Source organism: Ceratotherium simum, chromosome 28 (genome assembly GCF_057802395.1).
Source record: "Ceratotherium simum simum isolate JZ-2026a chromosome 28, ASM5780239v1, whole genome shotgun sequence".
Taxonomy (NCBI): Eukaryota; Metazoa; Chordata; class Mammalia; order Perissodactyla; family Rhinocerotidae; genus Ceratotherium; species Ceratotherium simum.
In genome coordinates, this window is record NC_141927.1 from 6,606,935 (window position 1) to 6,623,424 (window position 16,490).

At 42.1% G+C, this 16,490-nt stretch overlaps 1 protein-coding gene across 1 annotated transcript; it reads right to left on the reverse strand.

Annotated features, from left to right (window-relative positions):
• Positions 1 to 3,421: 3,421 nt before the first annotated feature.
• On the reverse strand, positions 3,422 to 4,250 carry LOC147913293 (alpha-defensin 1-like). The gene is made up of 2 exons (XM_087418646.1): positions 4,076 to 4,250; positions 3,422 to 3,543 (listed from the first exon to the last, which is right to left on the reverse strand). Exons 1-2 carry the CDS (start codon positions 4,248 to 4,250, stop codon positions 3,422 to 3,424), a joined length of 297 nt encoding a protein of 98 aa, XP_087274772.1.
• Between the last annotated feature and the right edge of the window lie 12,240 nt (positions 4,251 to 16,490).

Sequence of the window (16,490 nt, forward strand, 5' to 3'; positions counted from 1 at the left end):
TCCCACTCCGTGGGGATGGAGACAGTGGATTTTCCATGATAAGAAGGGTAAGACCATACAAACTTGGGGCTACAATGATTATAGTTGTTATTACAAAGGAATTATCTTCCTGAGAGTAACATTGAATTTAATGAAAGCAGAGCCAAACTAGTTAGTTAAGTAGTTTGTTACATGTACAGATAGATACACGGACAGACAGAACAGGAATGGATAGAGAGACAGATAGACAGACAGAACTTCACTATCATTTGTGCTTTCATATGATTCTACGTCTGAGGGCAGCATCACTCTTGAAATTCCCCAAGTATTTAGAGCAGTAATTTGTTTAAGAAAGTTTTAGTTGAAATCTGTTGCTCTCACTTAAATTAGTCCCAAATGATACACGCATCAAACATCAATAAAGCAGAAACAGAAGCTTGTTGTAAAGACTTTACTCAGGATGAGGAAAAGAGCTCAGGGACTAACACAGAAGGTACTGACATATTCCAGGCCTTCACACTGGGTCTTATACTTCTTTGTGTTGGTTGGAGAAGCCGAGTGACAACACGCCTGTGATGAGCACCACTGAGAGTGCAGGCTGTGGAGAAGAGGGAGCATCAGCCACATCCCGGGGTGGTGGATGGAGGGAGAATCTTGACGATGTTAAATTTTGAGTCAGAGTAGGCATGTCAAGATGTCAAATTAGAGCTACATCAATGCTCATTGCATCAGATCACATGAGTTCTGAGTGGAGGCTGCCTGGCAGCAAGGACCTGAGCCCTCATAGCATTTTCTATCTGAACTTCTTGCTTTAACTTTTCTTGTCCTCTCTGCCCCGAAACCCACACACATTCACATACTTGCCCCTTTTGATTTTTGCTCTGCATCCAGGTATCTCCTGATATAGACTAATTTCCTGTCTAGGCTATGACGTGTGGCTATCGGACCCTTTGACTGTTTCTGTAAACTTCTATTGAAGCACAGCCAGGCTCATCCATTTCATATTGTCTGTGGCTCCTCTCTGGCCTCAGAGACTTTTCCACATGTCATGAAGTCAAAATCCCATGGAAAAAGAAGACTGTTTTGTGACCATGGAGGCCAAAACTGTCAGTTTTCAGATGAAGAACCTAAGGCCTGAGAAGTTCAGCAAGGTATAGACAGGGACATAATCTTGAGACCAGAACAGAGTCTCTCACTTTCTCCTTAAAACACTGATGCTGACATCTCCCACCTGAAACCTCTTGAGCTGACTTTTTGTCTCCACAGAAAAAATGACAGCACTGTGGTCTTCTGTCCCAGGTCCCTCAGGGGCTGCAACCCATCAGCTTTCTCTGTTATAGATTTTGACAGATTTTGGAGGTGGTGGTATCTAGACCTTGATACCACTGGCTCTGGAGTCAATAGACATAAGACTGAAGACTGGTCACCATGTACTGGGTCTCCCTTTCTCATCTCTCAGATCTGATGCTCGTCTCTCTCCCATCTGATGGTATGGCATGTGAGGCAGTCAGTGAGATGCCTGACTCAATGAAGCAGATTATGGATATTAACCAGCGTCATCCTAATTTCCTGATTCTAAGATGGTATCAATTACACAATTATAGATGTTTATCAAAATAAAACAAAGCAAAACCACTCTCACATGACTTTTACATGGAGCTAAAAGATATATTTAAAGTTCAGGAACATGAAAAGTGGAAAGAATGCAATAGAGAATATGATGGAGAGAATATATATTAAAACCCTCTGAAAAATGGGAACAAGGTGGGACTCAGGAGACTTAGAAGATTGTGCAGTAAAATTGAAGGTCCGGGGTTATGGTTAACTTTATATGTCAGCTTGGCTAGACCACAGTGCCCAGGTACTTGAAAAACATTATTCTGGATGTTTCCTTAGGGAGTTTTGTGGATGAGAAAAATATTTAAATCAGTAGACTTAGTGTAAAACACTTTGCCCCCCAAAATATGGATGGACCTCATCCAATTGGTTGAAGGCCTGAATAGAGCAAACACTGACCTCACCTGGGTGTGAAGGAATTCTGTCCGTACACTGCCTTCAGACTTGAACTGCAACATCGACTCTTCCCTAGGACTTCAGCCTGATGGCCCACATTGCATATTTTGCACTTGCCAGCCTCCATACACAACTACTTAAAATAAATATCTCAGTCTATACACATCCTATTGGTTCTATTTCTCTGGAGAACCTGACGGATACATGCAGTTGAGACAGACATTATTGATTTGTGTGGTCATCTGATTTTTTGCAGCAGTGCAGGTCTGGGTGTCACACAGCTGAGTCTCCATCAGGAAAAGTTACTTGGTGTGTCTCTAGGATCATTCAAACCTGAGACCATGGTTATTATCAGGCTGAGACTTTTTTTTGTAATAAAAATGGTTTCTTTTATCCTTTCATGGTACTCTTAAATTCCTGCCTTTTATAGAAATTTTGAGTTTAGAGACTGTCCTTTCTGACAAATCAGGTGTTCTTTAAGTTTTTGCATGACAGTAAGTGTATGAGCAATTGTCTCCTCATTATAATATTGACTTGGTTCATTAGATTATTATAAGGAAAGTATTTCTTGCTAGAATTTTATTAAAATTTTTAGAGATTTGTTATAATGAGTAGACTCAGTGTCTTTGAAGAGATAGGAATTTGAGACCAACTCCTTCATTGAACATTGGAATAATTTATCTTTTGGGGTCCAAAGGGGGACCAATTATTCCACTGGTCACTGGGTGTGACTTCCACTACTGACCAGATTCTGGACACCCCTACTTTCTGGGGATTAATTGAGGACATTCATGCTCATCAGTATATTCTGTTTTTGGTAAGTTCATACTTTTTCCTTGTTTGTGGCTCAGTGAAGTTTTAGTTCACTCTATCTTGTTGATACAGTTAGAAAAATAATACATATCTGTCGTTAACACATCTGCTGAAAATAAGAAAAACATCCAGGTATGTCATACCCTCTCACTTTTTAAATTTAAAGAACAACTAAACATAGCCATTGGATCCACCTTTCCTTGAGTCAACAACACCTTTTGGTACACTTCATAGTCACTTCCCTCTTTTGAGTATCATTATGAATAGATCGAATTTTAGAAATTAAAATTGTTGTAATTAGTTATGTTCATTTTGCTGTTTTTGTTGTTCTGGTATGATGCTCAAATTGTGCAGCACTGGGATGCAAAGGCCAGTTAACTTAAGGTAGACAATTAAATAACAAATTTTCTATGCAAGGGAACAACATAGAAAAGTTATGTGGAAATGCAAAAAAAAAAAAAAAATGAGATAGAAGAAAAATGCCAAAAATACTGAGTTTAATGCTGAAAGTTTATTTTGGAAAGAGAAACAAGAAAAGGTACAAGTTGTAAAGAGTAAACCCTTTTCCAGGTCTTCAAATGGAATCTTGTGCTGCTCTGGGTCTCAATACACGTGTTCAGCGAAGACAGCAGAGTCTGTATGTGAAGTTTTTCTTATCTCTACAGACCCCTGACTGGCGCTCGTTGGTAGAGCAGTCCCAGGAGCGTCTGCAGGTGCAGGTGGCAGTTCCTGTAAGGCCTGCAGAAAGAAGAGGAGGAGGAGGCACAGTGGGAAAGAGGGAGCGAGAGGCAGAGGCAGCCCCCTGGAGATATCCTAAGAGGCGATGTGTCTACTTACAATAGACAATGCCACTCATGCTAGGGTGTGGAGAATCCGACTTTTTATCATAAATCACAAGAATTCTTACTGGCAATGTGTTGGTAGCCAGGATCATAATTTTTCTCTGATCCTCCTCTATCATGAGGAAGAGACCTGTCCTCTTCAACGATCCACCTCTCAACTCAGGGTTACCTACTACGCACCCCAACTCATCCTCACACCCAATTTCAGCCCAGCCTCCATGTACAGAGGCCCTTATAACAGCCTGTTTAGTCTTTGCAGCTGAAGCTGCTGCGTTGCACATGCCCATGTCATGGACTCAAACCCTTTGGTGCTCAAAGGGCCCTTAAAAAGACTCTCAGTCCCTTGTCCTCCTTTCCTAATGCTGTCCTGTTTAGTTTGTGGTGCATTAGGACTGCAGACCCCCATAGCAAGCTGGCCGGTGTCTCACTTTTTGAAGCTTCTCGAGCGGAACGTTCGTCCCCGTCAAAGGAGATGGTCATGTCCTGGACCTCGGCCCCAGGCTGGTCCTGGGTGGGAACCTGGTCAGCTCTCTCTTCAAGGATCTGAGCCTGAGCCTGGAGGGCCACGAAGAGAAGAGCAGCGAGGAGGGTGAGGGTCCTCATGGCTGTGAGTCACCTGGCGGTCAGGGTCTGGATGGGAGGGCAGGAGCCTGAGTGGATGGAGAGCACTGAGTCAGCCTGTATTTATAGGTCTGATAGGAGGAGGCTCAGAGACGGACAGTGCAGTGAGAGAAGGGGTGCATTTGCCTGGGGATGGGGCCCAGGCAGCTGTGCGCTCACATGTCTCTGATGTTCCTCTTCTGAAAGCTTTCATCAAGCACAAGTCTGCACGTTTAGTATCTGCACTTGTTTCACGTTGATAATGATGATAAGGAGCCTGGTCTATTTTCCGTTGCCCATCTGCTTGAATATTTACATTTTAATGTTCAAAAAAGACGTGAAACAATACTTTCATTCAAGAAATTCAGAGAAGAAATTTCTCTTCTTCTCTGAAGATGGGCCCTGCTCATCTCTGGAGATGTAGACCCTGGGACCAGAGCTGGACCCCAATGGAGTTGAGGGTTAATGGATTACAGGATTCAGGGGTATTACTGCTGGAAGAAGGTGCTTTTGAGGTTCTGAGGTGAGTATGCTCCTGGATGTAGTCAGGACAATGATTTATCAGGCTCAGGGGAAATGAGCTCAGTGGGATTCTAGGTAACCTCTTGGTCAGACTAGAGCTAAAGGACAGATTTATTTGAAGAAGCCAATATGATCTAAACACATCATATAAAATGCATACCAGTTACACCTCTCCACTTTGAGATATATCAAAAACAATGATGTCCCCACAGAAATATTTGATATTTTCATTAAAAATATTTCAGAAATATGTTTAAATTTAAAATATTTTTATTCCTGCACAGGGCACATAATTCAAAAAGTAGAGGAGTAATGACTGACAAATGCCATCTCCCTTCTCCCTGCCCTAGCCCTCAGCCTTTCTCCAGGAAACCCTCGCTGTTAACACATTATTCTGTAGTTTGCTCTATTCACCTACTGCTTTAGGTTAAATACTTATATCAACACATACAGAACTCTATCATGATTTTTAATAGATTTATACTATCCCACTGTTTTTGTATACCCTCATTTAACTATGTTATTATTGGTAAAACATTGTTAAACTGCTAAAATTTGGTTATTTCTAAACTTTTGCAGTTACAAGCAACACTGTTTTGAGTACATTTTTATACATATCACGTTGCTTATAAGTGACTATATCTTTTAAATAAATTTCTAGAAGTAGAACTGCTGGGTTGAAGAACATGTCTTATACATTTACAGATGATACTCCATTGTCCTCCTTGGAGGTTGTCCCCACAGCGCTCACAGAAATACACCAGCCTGACTGCTCACTGCCCACTATGGAGTGTGCTATAGAAGCCCTGGGATCAGCCAATTTCCATCTTCCTCTCTTCCTGCCTAGGATCTGGGCAGCCCTGTGCTTGCTAAAAATGAGGGATGTCACAGACTCTCTTGCTGCTCAGAGTGGCCCATTACAGAGTTCTGACCAATAAAATGTCATCCCTAGGAAGGGCACCCTGTTTCATTAATAAAATAAATTCTTCTTATTGCTTCACGTCTTTGTTATGCGATTGTTTCATATTTCCCCCCTCTCTCTGCTTGGATGACAGGAGCACTTGGACACGTAGCAGCTGTATTTTGACCATGAGGAGGACAGTTACTCCATGTGGACACTGGAGCAGGTGACAGGAGATGTCGTGTCCTTGAGGCCATAGTTGAGCCACCTCACCCCCTCCTGGACTGCCTATATTCAGATTGTTGTGACTTGGGGAAAACACATTTGTTTCTTTCTAAAGCTACTGTTCGTGGGTTTTCTGGTATTTGTGGTTGAAAGCAGTCTGATACATGCATTATGTGGCTGTTTGTTCTTTCCCAATCTGACAGGTAAGATTTGGGATCCCAGTGTCATCTTGGTTTGCATTTCTCTCAGGGATCAGAGTCCACATGTTTTCATGTCTAAGAAGTATTTGTGTTGATTTTCTCGGATGTCTTTTCTTTTTTGTCTATTTTGGGAAATGGAATTCTTGGTGTTTTTATTTGTGTTGATTTGTAGGATCTCTTTGTAGATTCAAGAATGAGCTCTATTTGTAAGTAACGGAAATCATTTCCAGAGTTTGTCATTTTGGCTTTTTCTTTTTTGTGTTGTGCAGAAACTTTGGATTTTCATGTCATTTAAAACATTCTTTCATGATGCCTTTCTCACTTAAATTTGTAAAACTCTGTCTTCCATGTATTAGTGTTTTAGTGGAATGAAAATAACTCCTCATATCTGGTGCTGAGTCAGAATGTCCATCCAACTTGCTGCCCCCTCTTAGGCGAGCTCTACATTCCCATGGGGGTTCAGGATCCTTATCATTTTGACATAGGAGTGGTACATATAGACATCCAACAAATAGATAGAACATGTGGCCATGGGTGGGGCTGTTAGATCAGAGGAACATCAACCTGACTTTATACAACAAGGGAGCCTTGTGTATTCTTCCTTCTCCTGTGTCCATCTGTGCTACAGTATTCCCCAAAGCATAACCATATACACAAGCATTGCAATGTAAACACAGCATCCATTTCCAATGGCTCATTATCTCTGATCTTGTGTCCAACCAACTTGTGCACCCATGGGGCTATTTCTCCTTCCTGCTAATAGACAGTAAGCATCATGCTACCCCAGAGGAGTAGCTGAACCCCATATGGATCACTGTCTTGAGGGTGAGGACTTGTTTCTCCTTCCAGTACCATGCATCTGGAGACCTTGAAGGCTTCATTCTGCTGGTCATTATATTGTCAAAGAGCCCAGTCTGTTGACAGGCTGGCAATACTTCCAGCCACCATGTCCTTAGATCAATGAAATCTCTTTGGTTGACAATAATTTTAAATGTGAATTCTGGCTGGTGATGTTTGGTAATATGCTTTCCTCAGCCATCATAAGACTGAAAAAAATCAGGTCCCAGGGGCTACACATCAGATTTCAAAGGAGGGGATTTAAGGAGTCATATACCAATGACAGGCTATAGAAGCTGATCGAGACAATCAGCCAGCAAATATATGATGACCAATAGCCTTCAGGTTGTTGACCCGGAACACAAATAACCCCTAACAACTTACATCTGTTACCACTCTAGAATTCAGAGTGAAAGAAAGTATAGAAAGTGAGTTTACGAGATTTGAAAACACAATGTTGCCTAATCTGTTGTGGCTTTGAGTGAGATACTGAACTTCTCTGTGTTTCATTTTCCCATCTGCAAAAACAAAAACAAAAAATAAGTAGTTAAATATAAAATCTATTTAATAGGGCTATTTGGGAATTAAGTATCAGAGTTGAAGAAGAATACTTAGTAATCAATAAATATTAGCTAATGTTAGTTCAGTAAATGCTTTTCTGTATCCTGAGAACACTACCTGGAATAGAGTAGTTACTTAATGAATAGCACTTCTATGAAGTCACATCAGGCTTTCTTCATCTCACTGCATGGAAAGAATGCAATTGTATTCTCATTTTACATGAGAAGATATTGAGACCAAGAGGATTTCAATGGTGTATCCAAGGGGAAACAGCAGGCACTTATTAGAACTGGTTTGGAAATCCAGTTCTCCTATTACAATGACCTAAAGCAGGTTGCGGCGTAGGTAAATTCTGCATTGAGAAACGGTCACGCTGTAAGAAGTGTTCTAAGAAGTTTGTGCATTACTTAGGTAAAATGACACTCTGGTAAAGTAAAGGCTTCAAGACCTCGTGGAAGAAAGAACAGGGTTTGGACAAGGAGAGAGGAGAGAGAGCTGTTTCAGAGTCTGGAGAATGGAGTGTAGAAGGAATGTGCCAACAACATTCAATAGGGCAGCGTGGAGATGGTGATGACTGGGAAAGGAGCTTGTGAGGATGGAGAAATGCAATGAGTTTGGCCTAGACATAAGACTAGAAAACTTCTTGGAGACCTTGTAGACAAACCTCCTTAATTGAGGATAAGGACCTAAGGATGGGGGAGGATAGGTAGAAATTGAGCTCTAACATGAACCCAGGACTTCTGAATTGAGCCAAGTTTATGCTCTTTCCTCCACTGTCACTCACTCTGTAAGGAATTCAGAGCTACACAACAGGTACGTTAAAAAGAGAGTGCAGCAGAGTTGAGCAATAGCAGCCAGCAAGCATTTTTTCCCACAAGGGTTTTCTGTGATCAATATGATGTTTTGGGTACATTTTTCCGGGCTGTCCACAGTGTGTGTTTTCATGACACCCCAGAGGGCTCAATGGACATTTTTCATGTTTGCTGTGATGATGAGTATTGATGACTTGGCTCAGATAGTAGAACCCAAGGGCAGTGCAGATGGAGAAGATGTGGCTCAGCATGGACATCTTTATCTCTCTTTAAGCTAGAAGAATTCTCGAATTTTTTTGGAGCTACCGATGACCCTGTGATGCATTTCCAAGGTGAAAAGGGAAAATCATTTGTGTCTGTTTTAGGTCAACCTATGTATGAGACTCTTACATATGGGAGAAAAACATGTTCTCTTTCATAGGATCTGGAAAAGTCTGTGTCTCATACAGATCATCAGAACTTGTAAACAAATGTGGGAAGTGAGATTTTGCACAATTACCCTGTCTTCTTTCTTCACAATTTGTTTCCTCTATCATTTTGTCTTCCAAACTGCCTTTGCTTTCTCTGTTACCCCCTTCTCCATTCATATACATGAGCATACATTCATTTCTGTCATGACTGAAGGTGTTTTCTCTTTTTGCCATTACTCAGCTCAGGACAGTGAAATACTTACATTTTCATAATGCCCAATCAAGTCCAAAAACCCCCCACACAAAGGTTTTCTTTGTCTCCCACCACTGTCATTTCTGATGATTAAGAGGACCAGAAACTTCTGCTGGCTTCCAAGTCACCGTGGCAGAATTCTTTGGAGACCACATGAGAGGTCCTGTGACTAATGGACGAGAGGGTCCCACCTGAGCCTCAGGGTTCAAACAGCCTACCATGGGGACAGGCATGTGAATGACACCATCTTTGTCCCTCTACCTCAGCCATCAAATGACTCCAGTAGTCACGTAGAAGAATCTCGGACTCAAGCCCTGCCCAATTCCTGACCCACAACGTTGTAAGATTCAGTGAAATGGCTGCTGTTTCAGGATGATAATTTCTGGGACAGTTTGTTTGGTGCCTGGAAGTGGGATGCTGCCATAACAAAAACCTCAAAGCTGAGGTGTTGTTGTAGGGATTGAGCAGTGGGCAGAAGCCCCATCAAGGGACCTAGTGGTAGAAGCTGAGCGGGGTTCATGGAGAGGTTAGTAAAATCTTGAAAATAATACTGTTTCTCATCCTGAGTCTTTTAAGGCAAAATTTCACAAAATAAGAAGTGACCATAAAGCAAAGATCAAATCAAAGTTATTCCCATTAAAATATGGTTTCAGGGTAGATCTCAAAGTAGTGCCTGTAAGAACATTGTGGCAACCTTAGAAACATTAAAGGGTGGCTAGAGATGTTTTTCATGTAGAAATGTGGCTTCTATGAATGTTAATGGCTTTCCAGCTCCCTAACGTTCAGCTCAGGAGTGAAGGCCCTGTCTCTGAAAGACGTATGGGGTGACTTTTGTCTAACAGAGTGGATTATAACTTATACACAGGAAGCCCACCAAATTTTTAAAGAAATTATGCAGAATTGGAATGAAGGAAACAGAGCAGTGCAAAATGAGAAGAACTCTTTGGATGTCAAGGTCCCACAGGCAGGACTTCATCTGAGTAAACAAAGCAGCTGCAAGCACAGGCCATTTCTAATGGAAAAGGATGACCCATGCAGGGGGGAAAATGGGAGGCCAATGATGTGGTTTCCAGATGAGGTGAGATTTTAAGGAAATTTCAGCAACTTCAGAGAAACTGAGGAGGATGAAAGTGGCAGTGTCTGTTTGAAGGTTTGGGGCATGCATTGGTCATGTACCCAGTCCAATGCCTTTCAATTTCTGACACTACCTTACTTGATCGACTTCTGACTCTGTATTTCCAGATGACAATGTAGAATATCTTATTGTATAAATGTCATATGATTTTTGGTCTGCTTATCATATCTTTGGGGGACACATTTATCCCCATGTTTCAAAGGGTTCCCGTGGGACCAGTGTTAAGCCCAGGGCTTCAGAGAAAGGTGTGTGATTGGTTACTCATCAAGGGGAGCACTCCCACACTGTGGGGATGGAGACAGTGGATTTTCAATGATAAGAAGGGTGTTATGACTATATGAATCTGGGACTATAGTAGTTATATTTGTTAATACAAAGGAACTGTCTTTTTGAGAATAAAGTGGAATTTAATGAAAGTAGAGCCCAAAGTATTAGTTAGTTAGATATATATATTGATACACCATAAGAAAAAGAATGGATAGAGAGAGAGAGAGAGAGACAGAACTTCACTATCGTTTGTGCATCCATACCGTTCTGTGTTTGAGGGCAGCCTCACTCTTAAAATGCCTCAAGTATTTAGATCGGTAATTTATTTAAGAGACTTTTAGTCAAAATCTGTTTCTCCCATTTAAATTAGTCGGAAATGACACTCATGCTAGACATCAAAAAAGCAGAAACAGAAGCGTGTTGTAAAGACTTTACTTGAGATGAGGAAAAGAACTAGCATGGTAGGTACTGACTCCCTCCAAGCCTTCACACTGGGTCTTACACTTCTTTATGTTGGGGGAAGCTGAGTGACAGGAGTGCCTGTGATGAACATCACTGAGAGTGCAGGCCATGGAGAAGAGCTCCTGAGACTGGCAGGATCCTCTTCTGCAAGAGCAGGACACGCTTACTGGACCTGGAGGAAGAGGGAGCATTCACCACGCGCCCAGGGTGGTGGATGAAGGGAGAGTCTTCGAAAAGTTAAATTCTGAGTCAGAGTAGGCATGTCAACAGGTCAAATAGGAGCTACATCAATGCTCGTTGCATCGGATCACATGAGTTCTGAATGGAGGCTGCCTGACAGTGAGGACTTGAGCCCTCGCAGCCTTTTCTATCTGTGCTCCATGCTTTAACTTCTCTTGTCCTCCCTGCCCCGAAACCCATAAACATTCACGTATTTGCCCCTTTTGATTTTTGATCTGCATCCAGATATCACCCGATATAGACTAATTTCTTGTGTAGGCTGTGACCCGTGGCAAGGCAGGCCCTTTCACTGTTTCTGTAAAGTTCTATTGGAGCACAGCCAGGCTCATCCATTTCATATTGTCCATGACTACTCTCTGGCCTCACAGACTTTTCCACATGTCATGAAGTTGAACTTCTATGGAAAGAAGATGATCATATTGTGACAATGGAGGCCAAAATTTTCAGTTTTCAGATGAACAAACTGAGGCCTAGGAAGTTCAAAGAGGTATGCACAGGGACATAATCTTGAGACCAGAAGAAAGTCTCTTGGTTCCTCCTTAAAACACTGATGCTGACATCTCTCACCTGAAGCCTCTTAAGTGGAGTTTTTGTCTCCACAGAAAAAATGGCAGCACTGTGGTCTTCTGTCCCAGGTCCCTTCAAGGCTGCAACTTCATCAGCTTTCTCTGTAGTAGATTTTACACAGTTTGGAGGTGGTGTTGTCTAGATCTTAAGACCACGGGCTTTGGAGTCAATGGATTTAAGACTGAAGACTGATCACAATGTACCGGGTCACCCTTCCTCATCTCTCAGGTCTGGTGTTCGTCTCTCTCCCACCTGATGGTGCGGCATGAGAGGCCGTCAGTGCAATGTCTGACTCAATGAGGCAGATAATGGATATTAACCAGCATCATTGTATTTTCTTGAATCTAAGATGGTATCAATTACACAATTATAGATGTTTATCAAAATAAAACAAAGCAAAACCACTCTCACATAACATTTACATGGAGCTAAAAGATATATGTAAAGTTCAGGCACATTAAATGTGGAAAAGAATGTGATAGAGAATATGGTGGAAAGAAGATATATTACAGCCCTTCTGAAGAATAGGAGCAAGGTTGGAATCAGGGACTTCGAAGATTGTGCAGTAAAAATGAATGTCCAGTGTGATGGTTAAGTCTATGTGTCAGCTTGACTAGGTCACAGTGTCCAGATACTTGATCAAACATTATTCTGGATGTTCCTATAGGATGTTTTCCAGATGAGATTAATATTTAAATCAATAAACTTTGAGTAAAGCAGATTGCACTCCAAAATGTGGGTGGGCCACATGTAATCCATTGAAGGCCTGAATAGAACAAACAATGAACTCCCCCAGGCAAGAAGGAATTCTGCCCCACACTGACTTCAGACTTGAACTGCAACATTGACTCTTCCCTGTGTCTCTAGTCTGATGGACCACCCTGCAGATGTTGGACCTGCTAGCTTCCATGATCACAATTCCTTAAAATAAATCTCTCCATATATACACATCCTATTGGTTCTATTTCTCTGGAGAACGTGACTCATACATGCTGTTTAGACAGATGCTATTGATTTGCATGGTCGTCTGATTTTCTGCAGCAGTGCAGGTCTGGGTGTCACACAGCTCACTCTTGATAAGAAAAAGCTGCTTGGAGTGTTTCCAGGATGATTCAACCCTGAGCCCCTGGTTATTATCAGGCCAACTTTTTTATAATGAAAATGGTTTCTTTTATCATGTCATGATACTCTTAACTCCCTGCCTTTGATAGAAATTTTGAGTTTAGAGCCTTGACAGTAAGTGTATGAGCTATTGTCTCACCGTTACGATTTACTGACTTGGATTCATTAGCATTATTAGAAACATAGTTTTCTTGCCATAATTCGTTGAAATTAGTAGGGGTTTATTATAGTTAATAGACTCAATGTCTTTGAAGAGATGGAGAGTTGAGACCAAATCCTTCATTGGACATTGGACTAATTTACCTTTTGTTGTCCAAAGGGGGACTATTTGTTTCAGTGGTCACTAGGCATGACCACCTCTATGGACCAGCTTCAGGACTCCTTTTCTCTTTGTTCATTAACTGAGACCACTGATATGGTCTGTTTATTCTGTTTTTGGTAAGTTCATACATTTTCCTTTTTTGTGGCTAACTGAAGCTTTAGCTCACTCTATGCCATTGATACAGTTAGAAAAATAATCTGTATCTGTCCTTCATACATCTTCTCAAAATAAGAAATATATCTATACATATCAATGCCCTCCCACTTTTTAAATTTAAAGAAAACTTAGCCCATTGGATCCACCTTTCCTTGAGTCAACAACATGTTTTAGTACACTTCATATTCCCTTCCCTCTTTTGAGTATCATTATGAATGGATGGAATTTTAGAAATTAAAATTGTTGTAATCATGTCCAATTAGCTGTTTTTGTTATTGCAGTATGATGTTCAAATTGTGCAGCACTGCCATGCAAAGGCCAGTTAACTTAACGTCGACTGCAAAGGATAGAATTCTCTATTCAAGTGAATCAGATAAACAACTTATATGAAAAGGCAAAAGAAAAAAGGAGAGAAGAAAAATGCCAAACGTACTGAGTTCAATGCTGAAAGTTTATTTTGGGAAGAGAAAAAGGAAAAGGTACAAGCAATAAGAGTATACTCTTTTCCAGGTTATCAAATGGAATGCTGTGCTGCTGTGGGTCTCAATCCACCAGGTCGGCGACGGCAGCAAAACCTATTTCGAAATATTTTGCCTGCACAGGTCCCAGAGTGACGCTCAGTGACAGAACAGGAGATGACTCTGCAGGGGCAGGCAGTTTTTCCCTGAAGGCCAGTAGAAGGAAGAGGAGGGTCAGGCACCAGGGAAGCAGGGAAGGAGGAGAGGCAGAGCCAGCCTCATGGAGATCTGCTAAGAGGCGACGTGTCTACTTACAGTCACCAATACCAGCCATGTTAGGGTGGAGAGAATTCACCTTTTTGTCATAACTCACAACAATCTTACTCGCTATGTGTTGGTCATGCAGGATCATAAGTTTTCTCTGATCTTCCTCTATCATGTACATGCTTATTTCCTGCCCTCCCCAACTATCCACTTCTCAACTCAGGGTTACCTACTCCTCACCCCACCTCATCTATACACTCAATTTGAGACCAGCCTCCATGTACTGAAGCCCTTATAACAGCCTGTTTAGTCTCTGCAGCTGAAGCCGCTGCATTGTACAAGCCTGTGTTATGAACTCAAACCTTATGATGCTCAAAAGGCCTTGAAGAGCCTCTCAATCCAATGTCCTCCTTTTCTAATGATGTCCTGGCTAGTTTGTGGCACATTGAGCCTGCAGACCCCGACAGCATGCCTGATGGTCTCTCACCTGTAGCATTTCGAGTAGAGGGTTCATCCCCTGCAAAGGAGATGGTCATGTTCAGGACCTGGCTGGTCCTGGCCAGGAACCTGATCAGCTCTCTCTTCAAAGGGCTCAGTCTGGGCCTGGAGGGCCAAGAAGAGAAGCACAGTGAGAAGGGCAAAGATCTTCATGGCTGTGAGTCACCTAGACTTCAGGGTCCTGATGGATGATCAGGAGCCTGAGTGGGGGGAGAGCAAAGATTCAGCCTGTATTTATAGATCTAATAGGGGGAAGCTCAGAGACAGACAGTGCAGTGAGAGAAGGGGGCATTTGTCCTGGGATGGTGCCCAGCCACCTGTGCCCTCACATCTCTCTGATGCTCCTTTGTTCCAGCAACTGTCATCAAGCACAAGGCTGTATGTTTATTGTCCGCACTTGTTTCAAGTTGATAATGATGATAAGGAGCCTGGTCTATTTTCTGTTTCCCATCTGCTTGAAAATTTACCTTTTAGTGCTCAAAAAAGACTAGAAACAATGCTTTCATTCAAGTAGTTCAGGGAAGAAATGCCTCTTCTTCTCTGAAGATGGGCACTGCTCATCTCTGCAGGTCAAACCCTGGGGCCAGACCTGGACCCCAGTGGAGTAGAGGGTTAATGGGTTACAAGATTCTGGGGCATTATTCCTCTAAGAAGTAGGCTTTTGAGGCTCTGGGGTGAGAAGGCTCCTGGATGTGGAGAGGACAAAGACTCATCAGGCTCAGGGGAGATGAGCTCAGTGGGATTCTGGGTAAAGCTGTGGGCAGACTAAAGCCAAAGGACAGATTTATTTCAAGAAGCCAGTGTGATCCAAACACATCACAGAAAATGCACACCGGTTACATCTCTCCAGCTTGAGAAACATCAAAAACCATGATGCCCCCGCAATCCCTCCTGAAATCTTTGATTTTTTTTAATTTAAAATATTTTAATTTGTGCCCACGGCACATAATTTAAAAGGTAGATTAGTCATAAGCAACAAATAGCTGTCTCTCCTCTCCCTGCCCCAGCCTTCAGCCTTTCTCCAGGAAACCCCCACTGTTAACACATTTTTCTGTCATTTGCTTCATTCACCTTATGCTTTAGCTTGAACACTTTTATGTCAATACATACAGAACTCTATCATTATTTTTAATGTCTTCATTCTATCCCACTGTTTTTATATGCCATCATTCAACTCTTTTCTTATTGATAAAAGTTGTTAAATTGCTAAAATTTGGCTATTTCTAAACTTTTGCAGTTACAAGGAAGACTGCATTGAGTAGCTTTTTATACATATCATCTTGCTCATAAGTGACTATTGCTTTTAAACAAATTTCTAGAAGTAGAACTGCTGGGTTAAAGAAAACATCTTATACACTTACAGGTGTTACTCCATTGTCCTCCATGGAAGTTGTCCCAACAGCACTCACAGAAATACACCAGCCTGACTGCTCGCTGCCCACTGTGGAGTGTGTTGTAGAAGCCCTGGGATCAGCCAATTTCCATCATCCTTTCTTCCTGCCCAGAACCTGGGCAACCCTGTGCTCTCTAAAAAGAAGTGATGGCCCTGACTCTCTTGCAGCTCAGAGTGGCCCTTAAACAGAGTTGTGACCAACGAAGTCTAAGCCCCAGGATGGGCACCCTTTTAAATAATGAAATAAATTATTCTTATTGCTTCACATATGTTGCTATGGGATTGTTTGTTTTTCCTCCCTCTCTCTGCCAAGATTACAGGAGCGCTTGGACCTGCAGCAGCTGTGTTTTGACCATGAAGAGCACAGTTACTCCATGTGGACACTGGAGCAGGTGGACTTGAAGCCAGCACCATGAGGCCATAGTTGGGCCACCTCACCCCCTCTTCGACTGCCCACTTTCAGACTGTTGTGACTTGGGGAAAACACACTTTTTTCTTTCTAAATCCTTTGTTTGTGGGGTTTCCTGGTGTGTGGTTGAAAGCAGGCTGATCCATGAACTGTGAGGCTTTCTGGTCTTGCACAATCTCATAGGTAAGAATTGAGATCCCAGTGTCATCTTGGTTTGTGTTTCTCTCAG